At 43.8% G+C, this 18,615-nt stretch overlaps 1 protein-coding gene across 1 annotated transcript in view; it reads right to left on the bottom strand.

Annotated features, from left to right (window-relative positions):
- The window catches only part of TLL2 (tolloid like 2), an 82,815-nt gene that overhangs the window by 3,902 nt on the left and 60,298 nt on the right, over nt 1-18,615 (bottom strand). The window contains exons 11-20 of the mRNA XM_064716216.1: nt 16,226-16,342; nt 12,645-12,790; nt 11,513-11,708; nt 8,082-8,207; nt 6,189-6,349; nt 4,666-4,846; nt 3,248-3,373; nt 2,311-2,438; nt 1,310-1,523; nt 19-269 (exon numbers count right to left, since the gene is read on the bottom strand). Of these exons, the coding sequence (XP_064572286.1) occupies nt 19-269; nt 1,310-1,523; nt 2,311-2,438; nt 3,248-3,373; nt 4,666-4,846; nt 6,189-6,349; nt 8,082-8,207; nt 11,513-11,708; nt 12,645-12,790; nt 16,226-16,342 (1,646 nt within the window). The remainder of the gene's footprint in view (nt 1-18; nt 270-1,309; nt 1,524-2,310; nt 2,439-3,247; nt 3,374-4,665; nt 4,847-6,188; nt 6,350-8,081; nt 8,208-11,512; nt 11,709-12,644; nt 12,791-16,225; nt 16,343-18,615) is intronic.

The following is an 18,615-nucleotide window of genomic DNA, read 5'->3' as shown; positions in this document are numbered from 1 at the left end:
CCTGCTCTCATGGCTTACCCCTGAGCCACAGAAGCGTCCCAGGCGGGGTGCAGTGCTGTCATAACCATCGTAAATCTCCATGTAGTCGTACCCACAGTCAGCCTCCTCCTCTATCTCAAACATCTGGAACATTAGCTCCACCCCATAACCATCTTCTGCTACAATCACCCATTCACAGTTGGCTTGACCTGGGTAGTTGTTGTCCCCATACTGAGCATGGGAATACAGATCCTTAGCTTGTACTTCAGCCTTTAAGAGCCCACCACACTCTGAAGGGAGAAAAGGACACAAAACAGTCTCTCAACATTCTTAGTCACAACAAAGACTCATCCCACTTTTGGGTCAATCATAAGCAGAGAAGACCTCCAGCTTGAAGTGCAATAGGAAAGGTAATTAAACACTGCACCAAACTACAATAAACCAGTGAATTCTACAGACACCCATGAATCCAAAGACCCACAGAGCTTAGAGGAACTTGTTTTTTTTGGTACAGAACACACATGGAAAGAGGTGATCAGTTTAGACTGTAGGATAGGGCTCTTGACACATACTCTGGGAAATTTTATTGTATTAGAAAAAAATCACTTTGCTCTTTGCATTTGTCCTGTAGATAAAATTCTGACCCCAAGTATTTTGTCAGCAGGAAGCAGAAGCACATCAGAAAACTGGTGACCAAAACAATCCTTTTCTGCCCACACAATGCACAAAAGTAGCCCAGTGTTTGTAGAATGTGTGTGCTTTAGCAGAGTTTTCCTGCAGCCAATGAGGAAGATGCTTCTTCACCAGCGTCACGTGCACAGCCACTTCGAGCACGTTTCATCTATTTACAGTGGCAGGGATTTCAAAGAAATGAATGTTGGCACAGCACACCCACCTCTGGGCTGCACAGATAGGAGGATCAAGCTGTGCCTGTCCACAGCACAGCTCTGCTTCTACTACAATCAATCTAATGTGGGCCTGAGGGTGAGCCAGTTCTGAGGGTGAGCCAGTTCTGAGGGTGGGCTAAATTGTATCACCTCATTGTCCAATGATTGATGTGGAACAAAAGGGATTATTGCTCAACCAAATACCTCAAATTTAACAAAAGAGCCTGAACAGGAACATCCAATACCAAGAGAATTTGGAGCTGTTATGGGCGCTGGTATTTATGGTATGACACTGGCAGCAATCTGGGAACTGAATGTACACCACTTAAAACTCAGGCTAAGCTTATTTAGGAGCAAGGTGGGTCTGTTTTTACCTAGTAAAAAATGTAGTGAGACTTGATGACATCTTTTGGCACTGGGGTATTGGCAGGCAACCAGCTTACCTGTGCTGTGCTTTGCCTGGAAACCTCTCCTTTGCACAGAAGCATCAGAGTAAAACCTGAGGAACATCTTGTTGGTAGAAGCCACTACAGGGTCTGGTTTCTTGCTGCCACAGAAGCGGCCAAGGACAGGTGACTTGCTGTTGGGCCCATCGTACACTTCTAAGTGGTCATAGGCACATTCTTGGTGCTGCTCAATCTCAAACTCATTGAAGGTCTAGAGCAAGAATATGGAGAATTAAGACCGTTGTAAATCTGACTATTTAGCATACAGTGAAATGCCAAGTGAGAAACAGATCAAATGGTACATGTGTCCCACTCTCCCCACACACTAAAACAGAATAATTTGCTTTCAAAGAAGAGTGATCTCAAGGTGGCAAAGAACAGAACTCCACATCAGTGTGCTGTGTTGCCTCAGCCTTGCTGCCTCACATGGCTGCCTGACAACAGTTATCAACTGCAAGCCTTATAACACTTATTTTTCTGGCTGGAAATTCTGCCCAGCACATCAGAAGAGCAGTTCTGTAATATCACTTCCACTCAGCACAGGGATTATTTCCCCCAATACATGGGCCATCTGCACAGCTTTGGACATGTCCTGCCATTTGCATCAGGCCATGTTGTAAAATGGGCCTGACATCTCTCCCTCAAAGGGGCTGGGGGCTGGCTCAGCCACCACCTTATGTAGAAATGGCCCCAAGAGAGTGGCTCACAAGGAGGGGTAGGGGTGGGAGGGCATTTATGCCATCTGTTCACAGAGGGAAATCCTCTACAGCTGTCATCTGCTGGAGTCTCCTCCAAGCTGCCTCTCCTCTGCCTTGTGTCCCTCTGAGATCTGCCCTTCTGCAAGCCAGGGCAGCCTCCCAGAAAACTCTCCTCCAAGAGCCCCAAACAGGACCTGAGGGCATCAGCCTCCCACTCACACGGTGGTGGTGGGGAGTCACTTCAGCTGCTCAAAACCCAGCCTGCTTCTTGCCTCACACGCCCGCTCTCTGGCTACTCACTACTTTCACTCGGTGGCCAGGTGTTGCAGAGATGTCCCAGGTGCACTCTTTCCGGCTGGGATACTTGTCAGGCCAGTTGGGACTGCTCATCATTCCCTCTGCACCACTCAGCTTGTGCTCACAACCAGCTTGGGAGAGAGAAATCGCATTGGGGCAAGTCTCACATGGCAACCCTGCAGTGTCCCACATGGTCCTCTCTGCCCACTGAGATCCTCTGCAGGGCAGAGATATGGAAGGCTTCAGTCACCAAACAAGGCCTTTTAGTATTACTCCATAGTTCTGGTGGGGTTGTCCTGTACTTATTTTGAGCTAACCTGGCGATTGTGAAAGGGACCATCTCACTCTCCTGGGCCTCATTAACCTAACCTATGTCTTCACACCCTAATCTACTCTCCTGCTCCTTCACCTCATCTGCCCTGTTGCCAGGGCCATGATGTCAACCCCTCCACAGTGCTGGCTCTGGTGCTATCTCAGCCTTGCATTGTTTTGCCAATTTGGAGAGCTTTATCAGCTCATGGAGAGGTCAGACAAGGACCCCAAACCATACACAGGAAAGCCATGGGAGCACACAGCAGGGATAGCAGTGCAGGAAGAAAGGTAGTTTTGGCACCAGCAAGTGGTTAGATCAGCCCATCCTTTCTCTTCTGACTCAAACACAATAATTAAATGAAGCAGCAGTGACCAGTCTACTGATGATGTCCCACAACTGCTCCATTTGCAAGTCAAATTTCTCTCCCCACCCTGTCTATTCCCTGTGGGCAGATAGAGAGCAAGACTGGGGAATGGGAATGGTCCTATTTCTAGCCAGTTTTGCAGCTAGCTAGGGCTTTTTCACTGCCCTTGCCTGGTAAGTTGTACAAACTTCCTTTCAGCACAGGTGAACCAAACAATGTTTGGAGTACCTTGGCATTCCTGAGGGCAGGAGTGGGGACTTTACCTTCTTTACAGTCATGGCCGTTTTCATGCAGCACAAAGCCATTTCTGCACTGGCACATATAGCTCCCAAAGGTGTTGATACATTCATGCTGGCAACCACCATTGTCTTTGGAGCATTCATCCTTGTCTGGGCATGATCAAACCAACAAATACTGAGTTAACAGTGACACAAGCTACCACAGTCACCAGCTGAGAGCCCCATACCCAGGCTGGCAGATAGCAATGCAAACCTCCAACTATACTGCTGGATTAGTCCAGTCAGCTTTTCAGCCCAGATCCTATTCTCTTCAACTGCCTCATATTCCATAAGATATATCACAAATGTGTTCTATTCTATAATATAAGTTATTGGTAAAACACTCCTGTCTGAAAGAAACCTAGAGCAGCATCTCATTCCTTAACAACAGAGCCCAGGAAAATCATCACACAAATTCACTAGCCAAGATAAAAATCAACTTCATATTTTCACATTCTTATGTGCTCTAGTGAGCCTCCATTTCTAAATAGCTCTGTCTGAGCACAAACAGCCAGCTGATGAAGATCATCTAAGGTATGAGCTGCTCCCTAAAGCTGAAATATGCCCCAGTGGATCTTGACTCCTGTGTGTTCAGGACTATGCTTTCCTCAGTCTCATTTTCTGAGCATAGGATCTGCTCATGGTTTCCAGTCCACTTTAATGTATGAGAAGTTTACCTCTACTTTTTCTTGGGATAATGCTCTCCCTAGATATCATTAAATTAATCTGTCTCCTCACTCCCAAACATATTTCTAGATGAATCATACCCACCTCATCCTTCCTCCTGTACAATTTATTAAGTCAAACCCTAAGTCCTGATTCTACTCTGCACCTGTCCTAATTCAAGGCTGTTTTTTCTGATCATTCTCCTCAAAAGCATTAATGCTCCTAGGCCTCTGCTGGAGAGACACAACGAAATTGAATTTCTGCTTCCAAATGACATACAGGTAACCTCCAGAACTGCCTGCCAACAAGGTACATCACTGACAAAGGACTGAGAACAGGATGAAAAACTTCCACTAGTACATGCTGCTTTCATGGGAATGATTACTATATAGAACACAACTGGAAATTTTCGAAATCTTCTAGTTTGAGAGGAAAAAGCTTTCCTCCAATCTTCTAGGGACAGAAATAATTTCCAGGGTTAGGTTCCACATTGCTTCCTGCTGTTGAAGGACTGGAGGCATTGATGGAACTCATCCATCTTGCTGACACTATACTATGAAACTGGACCATACATTGCACTGAGAACCCAAGATGAAGGTAACACAGAACAGAGCAACCACACTTTTAGATTTAATGAACCAGGTCAGGCTCTGACAGGATGTCAAAGAAAATTCACCAAGACCAAGAGGTTCAGTCAGAGGAGACAGGTAAGCAAATGAAAGAATACAGCCACATACCAGAGAAGTAGTGAACTTTAAAGCCTTTCTTGGAGACCGTGTTGTCAGATTTGAACTCCAGTCTCATGTTGTTGCCATATGATGTGATTACTTCAGGCTTCTCTGAGCCACAGAATTTGCCATGTAGCTTGGAATCAGAATCCAGCTCACTACGAACCTCAACATAGTCATATTTACAGACCTGCCAAGAGAGGAAGAGATTTCTTAGCTCTGTGGTCTTGGAAAAGAGCATTTCAGAGGAAGGGGACAGAGAAGGAACAGAAACAGCCTTGTACTCAAATACATTCCTAACTTGCCAAAAATCTCCTCTGTCAGTTTTCTCACCCCTTCACTTGCTGCCCTGATCTTAAATGATGGGTGTCTTTTTCAAAAGAGGAAAGGTTCATTGAATTTAGCAGAAGTAATTATTTCCACCTTATCCAAGAACCTGACAGTGTTGAATGAACTTTAGCAGCCTCTTGAATTATGGAAGTGCCCCATTTACAGCAGGGAAATGCAGACCTGAGTGCTTTGCTCAAACTTAACCGTGCATGGCAGAGAACACACTCTTTTACTGTTACTTCCTTTAGCATTGAAGAACTCACTGTTTATTTCCAACTATTTTCCTGCAAAAGCAGCACTGGGGAGGTGGGAGGCAGGACCCTATTAGGGATGGAAAATACCTACAATTATGCAAAACTAGTAGAGAAAATAAGCCCATTGTGCTGGTTTTGGCTGGGCTAGATTAAATTTTCTTCACGGTGACTGGCACTGGGCTGTGTTTTGGATTTGTGCTGAGAAGAGGCTTGATAATATCAAGACATTTTGTTACTGCTGAGCAGGAGTTGCATGGAGTCAAGACCTTTTTTTGCTTCTTGCACTGCTCCACCAGTGAGGAGGCTGGGGGTGCTCAGGGAGCTGGGAGGGGCATGGCCAGGACAGCTGATCTTCACTGAACAAATGGAAATTGCATACCACAAGAGATCATACCTAGTATATAAAGTGGGGGTGAGTAGAGAGAAGAAGCAGGAAGGGGAGACATTTGGAGTGACATTGTCTGTCTTCCCAAGTAACTACTATGTGTGATGGAGCCTGGATCTCCTGAAGATGGCCGAACAGCTGCCTGCCCATGGGAAATAGTGAACTAATTCCTCATTTTTCCTTGCTTGCATGAGTGGCTTTTGCTTTATCGATTAAACTCAACTCATGAGTTTCTCTCACTTTTACCTTCCTGATTCTCTCCCCCATTCCTCTCCATGGAGGAAAGAGAGAGAGCAGTTGTGTGGTGCTTAGTTGCCAGATTGGGTTAAACCGTTGCACCCACTTATAATAGAACAGCTTTAATCCTTCCACTCCATAGAGAAAGCAAATCCAGACTTCAAGGAGAAGAGTCACTGTTATTGCTGTATTTAAATTGAGGGTGGGAAAACAACCAGGAGCTCCACCAGTAAGACAGAGCCTCCTCCTCGTTGTACCCCAAGGGTTTATCCAGTTCTGATTTAGCCAGTAGTCCCACCTCTGAGACGCAGGGACTGGTTACGTACATCATTGCCTTCCAGCTCAAACACTTCGAACTGCAGAGAGATCCGGTACTGGGCTGGAGCTACCACCTGCCAGACGCAGTTTTTGTTAGTAGGATATTCCTTGGGCCATCCAGGGCTAGTAATGGTCCCATTGAGCTTGGTGATGAAGCCCCCACAGGCAGCTGGAGAGGCAATAAATGAACACAAGTTTTACTTGGTTCTGTTCACACACACACAGATTGGGCCACAGTGCTAACTAGCAAATGAACCAGATCCTGGTGGGTGGCACATTTCAAACCCCAGCCTCCAGAACAGGCTTAAAATGCTGGGAAGTGTGAAGAAGAGAGAAACTTCACCTGCAGAAAATCACCTCCCAATGAGGCTATGGCCCTGAGAGCCAACAGGTAAGACTTAATTTCCTTTTTAATCTCCCTCCTTGGGTTTTCTGCGAATCAGTTGACTTGACATGCACAACACGACTGTAAAGCCCAGCTTGGTAAATTCACCTACACTCAGTACTACAAACCTTACTATTTTAAGCTTATTAGTAATGGAACAATTACAAGATAATGGAATCATAGGGAAGACATTCCTGTCAACTCTTCAGTGGTTTATTATATTTGGATTGCATCTTCTCTAGGGAAAGTTGAAGGCAAAGTCAAGACTTAGCTGTATTATCCCACAGCCTTTAAAAATTTAAGACATCTCAACTTCATCCTCTTGTGGGAGGGCAGGACTATTACCTCAAAGGAGTAAATCTCAATTTGCTGCAAAATTCTATTTGCAACAAAGCATTTTTTTTCCTTGCTGTTTCTTGAGAATCATGAGATACAGCCACATCATCAAAACCCACAGGGAATAAAAGCTTTCTGTGTCTTGTTCCCAGCATCATTTTGCATTAAGAGGACTAACCCTAACCCAAGGGAGCAGCTTCAATACTAATAGAGTAGCAAGCAAGTGGTTTTGGAGAAAAAAAAAGCAATTTACTCTGATGTATATTGCTACGATTTCAAAGACTATCCTTACTGTTTTGCCCACAAATGAAGTTTAAAATAGGAGGTTAAGAATGAAGTTCAGAAAAAACCCTGCCAAGTTATAGCAATTTAGCAACTGGCTTGCTAAAATTGTGAGGGATTATGGAGAAAAAAAAAAGCTTTCAGAAGCCTTTTGCACACACCTGACTGCCCTCACCAAGTCAACAGCACTCTTACCCAAACAGTTTGACCAAAGCAGAAGGCAGGGCAAACCAGGTGATGTTGAGAGCACACTGATAGCATGTGGAGCTCCCCAAATGTCCCTACAGACAGAGTTTTGAGACAAGAACAGTGGATGGATTTTCAGCACACCAACAACTGTATTGCTGGTAGAAGCAACACTTGTTGCATGATATTAACTCTCTAGAAAGCTGACACAAACACCTTCTATTATAGACATGGAGGTTTTTTCTTCATAAAAGAGGAAGGGAGGAAAATTCTCTTCAGTGTGGAAAAGCCTGTTTTGCATGCAGACAAAACATTGATATTTTATTATATGAAGTAAATTCCTTTATGAAAAACAAATAAATTCAGTGTTGGATTTAAACACTTTTGGGCCACTCGATGGTTAGGTTGTAATGCCTGCCTCCATCATGTTGCACTGTGGGAGATTTGGTCTAAACAGCAATCTCTGGCCATGAAGGACAACTGGCTTTAGGGATGATTAGCAGTATAAATCAGAGCATTTTCAGGGTTTTTTTGAACCACAACTTGTTTCTCAATGGAAGATTTTAACAAAACCAAAAATATCTATTGGGGTAAAATAAAGTGAAATAAAGAGGGTGGAGGGGTAAGGAAAATCACACCAACACTGTTCAATTCCATTTATAGCTGTAGTACCTCTCCTAGAGTCAGGTGGCTCAATCTGTGGGTTACTTACCTTCACAGCTCTTTTTATCAGCTGTCAACTCATAGCCAGGCTCACAGGTGCATTTGTAACTGCCCAGTGTGTTCTCACAGTGCTGCTCACACCCACCATTGTCCGGCAGAGAACACTCATCCATCTCTGTCAGGAGAAAACCAGAGCAAATAGCACTTTCCTGACCACCCAAACACCCTGATATTCCTCATGCAACCCTTCTGGACAGAAGGAACAGAGCCCTGACTGCTGAGCCAAGGCTGGGGAGCAGGCTCTGCAGCAGAGCTCACAAGTGCTGAAATACTCCTAACACCAGAACCATTGAGGACTGCCATTACTGCTACTAGCCAACAGTGCTTTTGCTAGACACAAGCAGGAAAACACTGTATCCTGTAAAGACTTCACTGCCTTTTGTTCTCATACGCCATTTTTGGCTTTGTGTGGTTTGTTTTAAATTCCTCACCCCTCCGGAGTAACTTGAGCTACCAGGAAGCAACCCACTATGGCCCACACAGTAATGGAGCTGAGGGAGGTAATACCCCACGGAACAGGGTGCTGCAAAGGAGCTGGCAGGACATGCCAGTATTTGCCTTTTCACAGGCACATGAATCTTGCTGTCCTAGACTCTGAAGCCAGGTTCTTCAATCACATCTCAACAACCTGAACTGACATTTTAATACAAAGATAGGCCCTGGCTTCTCACCCCGACCCCTGATTCCACATGCGTCCCTTAATAGATGGTTTTATTAACATGGCTGTGGTGGGTTAACCTCATCTAGCAGCCAAACTCCCACCTTGCTGTTAGATCATTCCCTGGCCTGCCACTCTCATGGAATGAAGAAGAAAACACGAAGAATAACAGCAAGAAAGTTCTGGGTTGAGCAGACAAATTATCCACCAATTACTGTTCTGTTCAAACAGACTCAATTCTGGGGAATTTAACTTAATTTACTGCCAATTAATATAAATATTTGAGGGCTGATTTAGGTATGAGGAAACCAAAACTGAAAACAAATACATTAAAACACTTAGAGAAAACATCTTTCTGCTTCCCTTTCTTGGATCAACTTCACTCCAAGCCCCTCTCCCCCTGCCTTGTACCCCTACAAGCTACCCTCAGCCCCTTCAGCAAAGCCACGGGTACACAAAGGCAGGAGGGAATGAGGAGCCACAGGCAGCACATGACCCTGCTGCTTCTTCTCCCCTGCTCCAGGTAGGTGAACTAACACTTCAACCATATAAAAATAGGCTTCAATGATACAAACAATTTGTTGCCAAAATGAAGACAACTAACAAGAATAACCCTGGAGGTATCCAGGATTACCTGACTGTGTGGGCATGAGCTAATTGCTGTCCATATCTTCCTGGCAATGCATCTTGGGTGTGACCAATGGCTTACCCTCTGATTGCAGCTTTATTTTCTCTGAAAACTTAGACATTACCATTGCATGGTCTCACAAAGTATAGCATTCAATTCCATCCTTAACTCTGATTTTTTTAGGCTAAGTTATTTTCTTTCAGTGTTGTAAGACATTTAATTGAAGCTCTATTCCTTTCCTTATTCACTAAGGCAAAGCTTACCCATTGCTCAATCAGCTATGAGAAGCAGTCTGAAGAGTGCCTGCAGAGCCATCTAATTCACTCCTTTTGCTCACAGAGTGTCTCACCATCCCCCTGGATATGGAGGTAGAGACTGCAGACTTCAGATTCCAGCTTGAAGCTCCACATGTAGCTTGCACATGTGTCTACACAGCTTTTCCACACAGACATCAGCTCTGCCCACGATGCAAGCTGGCTAGAAATAGTGCAGCTATGACTACTGTGAGGCTTGGTTCAGGCAAAACCACTTTGCTCCTCAGCTGAACTTACTGGCATGGACTTAAAAATGTTCTAATCAAAAATGCTGTAACCACAAGCTACATGGTTTCTGATTCAAGTATGAGAAATTCAAGCAGACACTGAAAAATCTAGTCTGCCAGCAAAAACTCCACAGAAAATACCTGTGTCTCCAATTGCATAAATGTACAAGTTCACACATTTTTACATTAAAAAAGAAAAAGAAACTAATTTATTTCTGCCTATCTGCATCGCAGAGAAAGCACTTCAGGTTCATGTGTATAACTTTCTTCCCCTACAAACTTGTAGGTGAAACTCAGATTTTAGAGAATGACGCGCTGTGTCTCCATGTAGTGCCACTCTTGGAAAGACATCTCTGCCACACTCAGCCTGCACTGTTCACTGCTGAAAGGGCCAAAATATCTGTAGGAAGAAATATTCTCTGAGCCTTTATGGAACCTGAGAAACTTAAACAAGGAAATCTAGGTACTGTGAGACCTGTCCAGGGACTGAGATCAAGTGTGACAGTATTTGCCAGTGATCTTGCAATCACCCTTTGTCACAGTCCATTAAGACCTCTCAAATTTACAGGTGAATATAATCTGTGAATTAAACTTTATTTACTTCTTTTTTTTTTCACTTAAGTGCATGGTTTAAGAATTATGGGTTATAAATGATGACATTTTATGCCTTGAAGGGTGAATAAGTGAATTCATAGGACGGACTAGTCTGAGCCAAGGGGATTGAGCCCTGACATGTTATGTTTGTTTGTTTTAAGTCTTAAGTTCATGAAATAAAGTTTAATTCACAGAGTATATTCTCCTGAAAATTTGAGAAACCTAAATGGACCATGATACTCCTAATACAAGACAAAAGCTAAGGTAGAAATAAATAAAGGACTTATGCAATCCAAATATTGGCATTGCAACTATTATTTCTGCACAAGTGCCACCGAACCTAAGACAAACATGGCCGTCTGACCCCCAGCAGCTCCACAGGTATTTTCCCAAGCAGTTAGATATTTGGTTCTTGCCTCTATTAAGCATCCTGGTAAAGGACCATTTCTAGGGTCTAGCGCTTAAAAAAAAATTAAAATCTTAGTCTTACATCTTCCTGAAGAGAATCTCAGTTTGGAAATACATTCATCTCCTAGTCTCCTAAAGGTCTCAGTATTCTTTTACTAGGACTCTACTTGCATTCAGATTCGTCTTCTCTCCAGAGGTTTCTTTTGGAATAGAACTTAAGCAGAGAGCTGTTTTTAACATTCCTTGTGCAGTATAAGCACTTGTTTGAAAATGTCCTCTGCTATGGCTAAATAGAGGTGACATTCCATCCAGCTGTGCAACATTTATGCTGACACCAGCCCAGCAGAGTTTATTTCTGGCCTAATCAGGGAGGAGGTGTTTCTGCCTAAGCGTCAACCCCCTCTACAGTCTCAAAGCAATTTGTACATAAATTCAATATTTGCAAACAAACTGTTCAAAAAAATACTAAGTACAAGTGGATGGAATGATAACGTATGAATTGATAGATAGAATGAATTGATTTGTGGATGGCAGTAGCTTAAGGGATTAATTATCCCCAGCTTTGACTGTGAGAGGCATTAGATCACATACCTTTAAAGAAATTTGCTGCAAAGCCTGCTTTATTGATGGTTGCATCAGATGCAAACTTCATCCATACTTTGTTTGAGCTGGATTTGATGTCTTCTGGCTTCTCGTAGCCACAGAAGTGGCCGAGGAGGGGGCTCTGCTCAGTGAGGCCGTCTCGGATCTCCAGGTAGTCGTAGGAGCAGGCATCGTGCCACTCGATCTGCAGTGGGAAAAGTGTCTGTCTGTACCTCACAGTGAGAGCTCCTCAGCCAGGCTACTGACACAGTTAGACTTTGCCCACAGACCAGCTTCCCAAACGACTGGCTACAGCCAAGTACTTGCTGTGGCTGCCGCTGAGCTCTTCTGCAGCTCAAATTGCATTTGAACCTAGGCACATCTCAGTTCTGCCACTGCTTCATGGCTACCCTGCAGTGAAACCCAGTCCCTGACCATCTACAAACTGCTTCTGCAAGAGAAGCTGTAAGAAACAGAGCAGAACAACTGCGAACAAAAAGGCTCAAGGAATAGCCATGGTGAGGCTGCAGTGTCAGCCCTTTACAGGACAAGTATGGTGAGTGTACACAAGCCACAGGAGCCTGTGGGATGGATGACATTTAGGCACCAACCAAGGTCCTGCTCACTCCTGTCTGTGACTTAACATCAGCAATCAGAGACTGATCACTGGCATGTAGCTAAAAGTGTAAGACATCCTATAACCAGCAGAAGAAAACTTTGTGTGACTTCTTCAAAGTCTGTCTGCCATCTGGGAACACAATGTTCCTTTGGGGAGTCACATCCTGCAATCTGACAATTCCCAGTGACACCAACTAGAGTTTTTTTTGACTGTGACCATTTACTTCCATTTGACCAGAGAGAAAATTTAAGGACTCATAAGTCCCTATCTAACATCATCAACACTTTTGAGTTCCTTCTAATTCCTTCTGTCTAGAGTAACAGTTTTTGAAAACTCAGCATATTTTAAACTTCAAAACTCAAAATCTCTGAGCAAATGTCTGGTCAGGTAAATGGTACTCTGAAGTAGTCAAACAATTTTTTAATTATTACTATTATTGTTATTACTCCTTTCTTCTTCATTTTAAAGGGTTTGTAGAGGCAAAATAATATCTGCAATATAATATGCAATGATATTTCTCACCTCAAAGGCTTGGAATGTGATTCCTATGTGAAAACCCTCAGAAACTGTGATCTTCCAGATACACTCTTTGGAAGGTCTGTAGTCATCTGGGTAATTGGGAGATTGGATCTGGCCAGCATCTTTGTGTATTTCTCCACCGCAAATAGCTTCATAAAAAACAAACAGCAAACCCATGAGATTGTAAGCTTGTCTCCAGGTAAAGCCCACTCCATACACACCTGTCTCATCAAATCAGTTTCAGTATTGCTTGCTATACAAAGGCATCACACAAGTCATAGATGTTTTCAATATTTTGTCTTATAACAGTGTCTCCTACTTTGCTGTCCTAATGTCCTCAGAAGGCAAGCTCACTGGGACAGAGAATTTTTATACATTTGTGTTATTCATACTCCTGCTCACCTTCATATCTCCTTGAAACCAGCACTAAGAACCAAGAAAAGCTGGGGGTGAGGGTGTGGGAGAGGGGAGAAGTTGCAAATCTAATCCAGCCACACGATGGCAATATTAACAAGCACAACTTGAGCTGTTCACCGCCAGACCATCAGGCTGACTGCTGTGCATGAAAAATAAAGTTTTAGTGCTAACATACAAGTAAGTTTAAATAACAAAATAGAAAATTTAATGGAAATCTAGCTTAATACAAAACTAGTGAATATCTTGAAGACAACATCAGCTCAGCAAAATTGTCTGCAAGACTATGTAAGAAATGAAAGCAAGATCAAGATCACAGGCTAAAACCTGTGTTACCCATGATGCACAACACACATCCACAAAACACATGAATGTTTTGGCTGTGCCTAAAGTCAAGGAAACAAAACGCACCAGCAGAAAGTACAAGAGAGATGCTACTGCAATGACACCTGCCAGATATCAACCATCCTCACCCCTGGCTTCTCCCCACAAGGCACTGCACTGCAACTCAGGTGTGGGTCTCCATGCAGTGTCCTGCAGATTGCTTGCATTACAGGGTAACACTGTCTTGGTCTTACATTGTAAGCTGCTAACGTAACAGAGTTAAAAGCACTGTTTCATTAGTGCAGCTGACCTCCGTCTTACAGAATCAGTGCTGAAGCACCACCAAAAAGTTGCACCCAAAAATCCAGCTGCAGAGCACAATTGAGAGTGCAATTTGAACTCATCTATTCACTGCTACCAGTGGTGCTTGAGAAAACCTCTGAAGGACCCTTTAAAAAACTCTCCCCCACCCAACAGAAAGAGGCCTTCAAGAGCAGAGGACTTTTTTTTCTAAGAGCCATGAAACTGACAGCCAACAAATATTTTCTATATCCACTGCTGAAGTTCACACTGACATACAGCTGAGTGTCAACTATACTTGGAAGAGCCTTACTGCAAAACGGAAAGAAAGAACATCTACGGAGAAGATGATAATGATGGCACATTCAGGGCTGTCAGCAGTGCTGCAGGGCAAATCCACCAACATCTTCCCTTCTTAAATCTCATGAAAGAAAGGGAACAGAATGACTGAACTAAGAGGACACTTTCACTACATAAACTGTCATTTAGGATCAAGTAATTCTACCGTCATGTGGCTGCATGCTTCTGCCTCTTTCCTCCCATCCTCTGAAAACTTTAGGGCCAAGACTTGGAGGAATCCAAGCCCAAAAATCCATCCTCACCCACAGTTTCCAGAAAAGTTCAGATGCATGAGCATTCATATACACTGTCACTAAAGCAGAAGACAGAGAAGTAGTGCTAAATTTGAGGGAGGAGGTCACAAGAAAAAGAAGAACTTACGGCATCAGAGAAAGATTTTCGACAAAAATGGATAGAAAATTAAACAATTATATGCAATCCCTCCTGGAAATAAAAGCTATCTTTATTGCCTAAGCATAGAAGTCACAAAAAACCTGAGCAAGCCACTTTGCAAAGGGCAAAAGAAACCAGACATTATCAGAACTTGCCTAAGAGGGAAATAGGGATTAAAGAAGACTTTTGGAAAATCTCCTATTTCAGCAAATAAATTATGGAGAGACATGTAGATAATCTCTCTACCTGCTGTTCTGACAAGAGGAGGCTGAGGTATCCAGTGCTTAAGCATTCCCTTCATCATCCAGAGATAAGAATGAACCTGTGCAATGAGCCATCACTGTGTGTGCAGTACAAGCTGGTTTACCCCAGTCATACTCTGTGCTTGCTCTCAGGCAAAGCCATGGATTTGGCAGCCTTACAATGTGAAATTTCTTGCAGGAAAGGGTTATGTAAAAATCCACTCCTGAAGAGGCAGGAAAACATGAACTTGGAGCTTGTTTGACCACTAGATGCACATTCTACCTTCAGTTGCTCTATTCAAAAATCAAGTGGAGTAAGCTCATATTTACTGAATCTTTAGGGATCACTTATTAATCAACAGGAAATATGGGAAATTGTCAAGGGAAAACAAAGTCACTTTGCAAAGTGACTTTGGAATGCAGCCAATGTAAATTTTTTTTCTTCCAATACCATTTAGCAATATGAAGGATGATGCCATACACATTAATTTGATCACTTCCAATTCCAACAAACTACCATAAAAGGGGTGTTACAAACCACATGCTCCAGGCAACAGCTGCTTTTCAGGAGAGATGTTTAAAAAAATCCAACATCAGGCAAGCTACTTCTGTCTCTGGGGCAACAATTCCTGCAGAAACCAGATATTTCTCCTGTGAAACAGATTTGTTAGCCCCAAACTGCTGTGAAATCCTCATATGCTTTATTTGCACTTCCCCAACAGTCCCATGTTTGTTTCACTTCCCTCTGTTAGCATCATTATTCATGAGTTTATGGGACACTTGGGCACTGGGCTTCCAGCACTATGCTTGTTCCTGTGGCTGAAGAAAGAAGATGATGCAATGTTGGTATCAATACAGTCAACCTCAACACTGTTGACAACACTGGTATTTCTAAAAAAAATGCCTGCTGCCCAGAAAACAATGAGAGCTTTTAAAACATTTTAGAATCATTATTGCAAAAACACCTAAGCATATATGGAAAAGGGAAGTTACTGATTTTTCATGACTGTGGCAGTATTGCTCCTCCACTGAAGTGGTTTCATCATCTCAGTGCTATGCAAGTTTCTAAAATACCTGACCTGTAGAAGATCTGACATGCTAATTTCCAATTTTCTGGAAGTAAAACATACAAAGGAGAAACAAAAGACTAACCTTTGAATTTGAGAACAAAAACCACAACCAAACAAACAAAACCACCCCAAGACAATCTATATTAAGTGATATAAAATGTATGATCCCAAACAGAACTTTGCCTGTTAAAATACTGAAATAAACTCTTGCTCCATACACTGCTGCTTGCAGGGGCTGGTTAGACCAAACAGAACCTAGCCTAAGTATGGAAGCTATTGCTTTGTGTTCCTATCTTGCTGTGCACCTCAAAATGTGATAATACAGTTGGAAAATTCATGCCTTGTCTACTGAAACAAGCCACAAAATCTGGCAATTCCCATACAAACAAGGGCATAGCTGTATCTAACCACACAGTGCAGCAGAACTTCTGCTGATCCCATAAAGCCCTGCATCCTGTTCCATCTGCTCCCTACAATGCAGACTTGAGGCTAAGGGTTGTACCTTCATAGAGCACAAAGAAGCCTTTGCCCAGGATGTTACTGCTGCTCCGGAACTCGATCCACAGCCTGCTGTCCGTGGAGATTACTGGTTCAGGAATCTTGTCACCACAAAATCTACCTAGAAGGCAAGAAAGCGACAATAAAGATCTCTACAATCTCCTGAGGGACAGCACAGCATAATGGGCACCTGTGACCCTGGCAAGCAAAGAGTCTTTGGTAAAGGAGTGTGCTTGTGTAAACACCTTTCACTCCCATCAGTTGTGCTATTGAAAAAGTTTCTGTGTCCCCCCTTCATTAATTCATATTCTTTTTCATTATTAAGTGAATTAAAGTTCTCTTCAGCTGGAAGCAGAATCCAGTTACGGATGAAGTCTCTATTGCCCTGGTAAATTCAAAAGGGCTGTTGATCACGTAATTGAGCACTACCATAGTGGGGAAGCATCCCCCTGTCCTTCTAGAGATGTGGCATTAGGGAATGTCCTTTCCACCTGCTAAGTCTTGAAAACTCCTTCAGCACTTTGCACCCAGGAGCAAGTACTCCAAGTCAAACCAAGGGCAGGACATGGCCATGCTGATGAGAATAATCACTTATTTCATTCTCTGTTCAACAAATCCCAGTTACGCATCAGCAGTCATTTAATTTCTTTCAGGAGAAAGACACCAGGAGCCATTTTGCTCCATGACTGCCCTAGCTTTGAGCTTTCTGGCATGTACCAGCTCTGGTAAACTCCCAAATTTTGCCAGTAGGAATGAATCCTGAAACAGAACAACTGTAGATGGCATCTGCAGCCTGGACAACCTCAACAACCCAAATTTGGTGCTCCTATTTTGAAGCCAGAAGCTCCTCACAGAAACAGAGCAAGCACCAAGTGTGCACTGATAGTCAGGAACGTGCACTTGGGTCAGGAGTTTGCACAGAGCAAACATGGTTTTTCACTTCAGCTCACACCAGTAGGGCTAGTAGGGCTATACACTGAATTCAACATGGTCTTGGTATCCTGTCCAACTGAATCCCAGTCGGAATCTGACAGAGGCAAAGAGCAATTCTTCAGGTTGAATTCAGTCAGGACAGCAGTGATAGGGATCCTGGCCTTCCAACACCAGGCAAAGGCATCTTTGCGCAACTTCCTGTGGGTACAAACCTGGTTAGTGCCTCACCTTCAAGACAGCATCGTATTTCCCATTAACTGGCTGGAAATGGCAGTTTCGCCACCAGTTTTTTTTCCTTGCAGAGTCACCCATCCAAATATTATCTTGGACCCAGCTTCACTGAGCTACAATTGTGCCCCTGACCTGCCCAGTGCTGTTTTAGCAGTGTGACAGCCCTGCAGCATATCAACAGCATCCCCCAGCTCCACTCCCAAAGGGGATGCTAAAAACAGCATCAGCACTGCAAATCTTCTTCCTCTAGGGTCACTGAGCAACTTCCTCCTGGATTTAGGCTTGGAGTTTAACAAGGGTGTCAAGAAGAGGAAACACAGATGAGGAACGAGAATGAGCAAGCTCCTCAGAGTGTGATAAAGGGCCCATTCATAAAAAGTTATACACCATTTAAAGGCTGGGTTTTCACACACTTTCCTGGGAAAATATGCAGCACACATGTATTTTTTCTCTCCACAAGAAGCCTGTGCTTTCACAATTCACAGTAATCCCCCTCCTCACCCCCTGCTGAATTGCCGTCTGTCTGCCTCTCTGACCTAATTTCATGGGCTCAGCCCCATGCGGGAACCACGGCCACTCATGCAGCGTCTCCTTCCAGATGGAAACACTCCCAAGTCCACCTGCACTACAGGGACAGGGAGGTGCTTGGCTTCTGAAGTACCTTTAAATTACTCAGCAGAAAAAAAAAAAAAAAACAAATGAGGAGTTGCAGCTGCTGGAGCAATGTTACCTGACACATATGCAGCAGAGAACAGCAGTATGTGCTGCCAACCCCAAAATAGGCAGTAAAGAGTAAAACCAGCTGCCAACTGCCCTGAAAGGGAGGCCCACTGAAACCTGGGAAGCAGCATGGCTTCAGCCTCAGCACCTCACCTGGTACAAGAACTAGGATGTCCAGTCGGGCCAAGGAGAGCACCCAAAACTCCCTAAACCCTCTGAACCAATGCTCACTAGCCCAGTCGTGTGCTGCAGCACCTCTAACAGAGCTGGGGATGATGCCCAACCTGATTGCTTCTTTCCCTTTAGGCAGAAGGGGCTGTCATAGTGCCACGTTTCATGTTTGGGACACCGAGCTTAGAGGATGAGGTCAGGATCAGAGGCAGTGGCAAACCAGGTGGGACTCGTGAACCATTCAGGGTGACAGCAGACTTGCAGTTATGATAGCAGGAGGCAGAGAAACAGGGAGGACACAGAAGAGCTGCACTTCGTAGAGATCTCTGGGAACAAAAG

This window comes from Zonotrichia leucophrys, chromosome 6 (genome assembly GCF_028769735.1).
Source record: "Zonotrichia leucophrys gambelii isolate GWCS_2022_RI chromosome 6, RI_Zleu_2.0, whole genome shotgun sequence".
NCBI lineage: Eukaryota > Metazoa > Chordata > Aves > Passeriformes > Passerellidae > Zonotrichia > Zonotrichia leucophrys.
This window is presented reverse-complemented; position numbering and strand designations above follow the sequence as displayed.